Source organism: Austrofundulus limnaeus, unplaced genomic scaffold, assembly GCF_001266775.1.
Source record: "Austrofundulus limnaeus strain Quisiro unplaced genomic scaffold, Austrofundulus_limnaeus-1.0 Scaffold1571, whole genome shotgun sequence".
NCBI classification, from domain to species: Eukaryota; Metazoa; Chordata; class Actinopteri; order Cyprinodontiformes; family Rivulidae; genus Austrofundulus; species Austrofundulus limnaeus.
This window is the reverse complement of record NW_013953973.1, coordinates 15,567-17,017: the sequence shown is the minus strand read 5'-3', so window position 1 is coordinate 17,017 and position 1,451 is coordinate 15,567. Positions and strand designations below refer to the sequence as shown.

The following is a 1,451-nucleotide window of genomic DNA, read 5'->3' as shown; positions in this document are numbered from 1 at the left end:
GAACTCTCTTGGTAAATAATAGACAGAAAATTACTGCCAAGAGGTCAATGTCTGGACTGCAATGACGACACTTCACAGTAACATGTCCTGGATGACACCATCTGTTGTTGACAAGCACTGCTAATCCACCTCCTTTCTTTTTCCCGCTGCTCTTTAAATCTCTGTCTGCTTGTATAGTCAGGAAGCCTGGCAGAGAGACATTGGAGTCAGGGACATGATCCTGCAGCCATGTCTCAGTGAAACACATAATACTGCATTCCCTATACTCTTGCTGAGTCCTTGTCAGGGCTTGAAGTTCATCCAGTTTGTTAGCTAACAATCTCATGTTGCCATTAGGATTGATGGAAGAGATGGTTTGAACTTCCCTCTTCTCTCTCACCTCTTTGCTTCTGCTCTACATCCACGATGCCTCCTTTTCAAGTCCTCTTGGCTTTGCGGCTTCAGTTCACGTATTATTTCAGATTTTGCAATAATAATCAGCTGCTCCCTGTTGCTATGGTTAAGCAAAGTATAAAAAAAGTTTTGTCAAAAATCAATCCAATTGCACAGCACCCAAAACTAAAACAGACATCCAAAAAAAGCAACTTTTTCCCCTGAAAGGCAGGAATTAAGGCCCAAAAACAAAAGAAAATCTTAGTGAAAGTAACAGCCACTACAACGCGCTGCCATCCTGAGCGGCGCCATTCCAGAAATTTAACCTCTACCAAATAACCTCTACTTTTCAAAACCTGACCAAGCTAAATTCTCAGCCAGGTCATCTCCTAATGCAAATGTTGATCTAATACTAAAGCCTCATAAGAGTCTGGGGTTCGAAACTCTCAAAGTTTTAAGAATTGAAACTAAACAATTGCCAGCATACTTGCAATTTTAATTTGCCAACTAATTTCTGACGGTGAAATACAACCTGTTGCCACAATAACCTTTAGCTTCTGAAAGATTTTTCAAAGTTCTCATCTATTTCATGTATCATACATATGCCTTGTCCTTCCAAGAGTCTATTTAACAACTATTTTATTTCCTCCTGCAGGCTTAATGGAGATAAACACATCAACATCACAAATCATGGTATGAAATAAATAACTGTGAGCTAATTTGTTAAATACTATAGGACTCAAATTTCAGTGATTTCATATCCTGTAGATGAATGTGTTTGTTGTAAACTTTGGGAAATGTTTTGTGTGCAGCCAACACACCGCAGGGGAAGGAGCCTCTCTGAGGCCTTGACCCTGGACCAATCTGAGGAGGGTGGACTGTTCATTTCCAACATCAACAGCTCCTCACAAAGACAGGACCTGAAAGAAGGTTTGAGCTCTGACTTAAATTTGTCAGTTTTCCCATATTGTTTTTTAAACATTAGGCATCTTCATCATTGTCATATTTTTTATTTTCAAACATATAAAAAATCAAAAACCACAATAGAATTTTTTCATAAATATTTGTTTGAAAAAGGA

General features: G+C 38.6%; 1 protein-coding gene across 1 annotated transcript in view; it reads left to right on the top strand.

Moving 5' to 3' along the window:
- Positions 1-1,451, top strand: part of LOC106535807 (neuroblast differentiation-associated protein AHNAK) — a 17,335-nt gene that overhangs the window by 7,008 nt on the left and 8,876 nt on the right. The window contains exons 2-3 of the mRNA XM_014032904.1: positions 1,028-1,065; positions 1,185-1,302. Coding sequence (XP_013888358.1) covers positions 1,033-1,065; positions 1,185-1,302 — 151 coding nt within the window. The 5' untranslated portion in view covers positions 1,028-1,032. The remainder of the gene's footprint in view (positions 1-1,027; positions 1,066-1,184; positions 1,303-1,451) is intronic.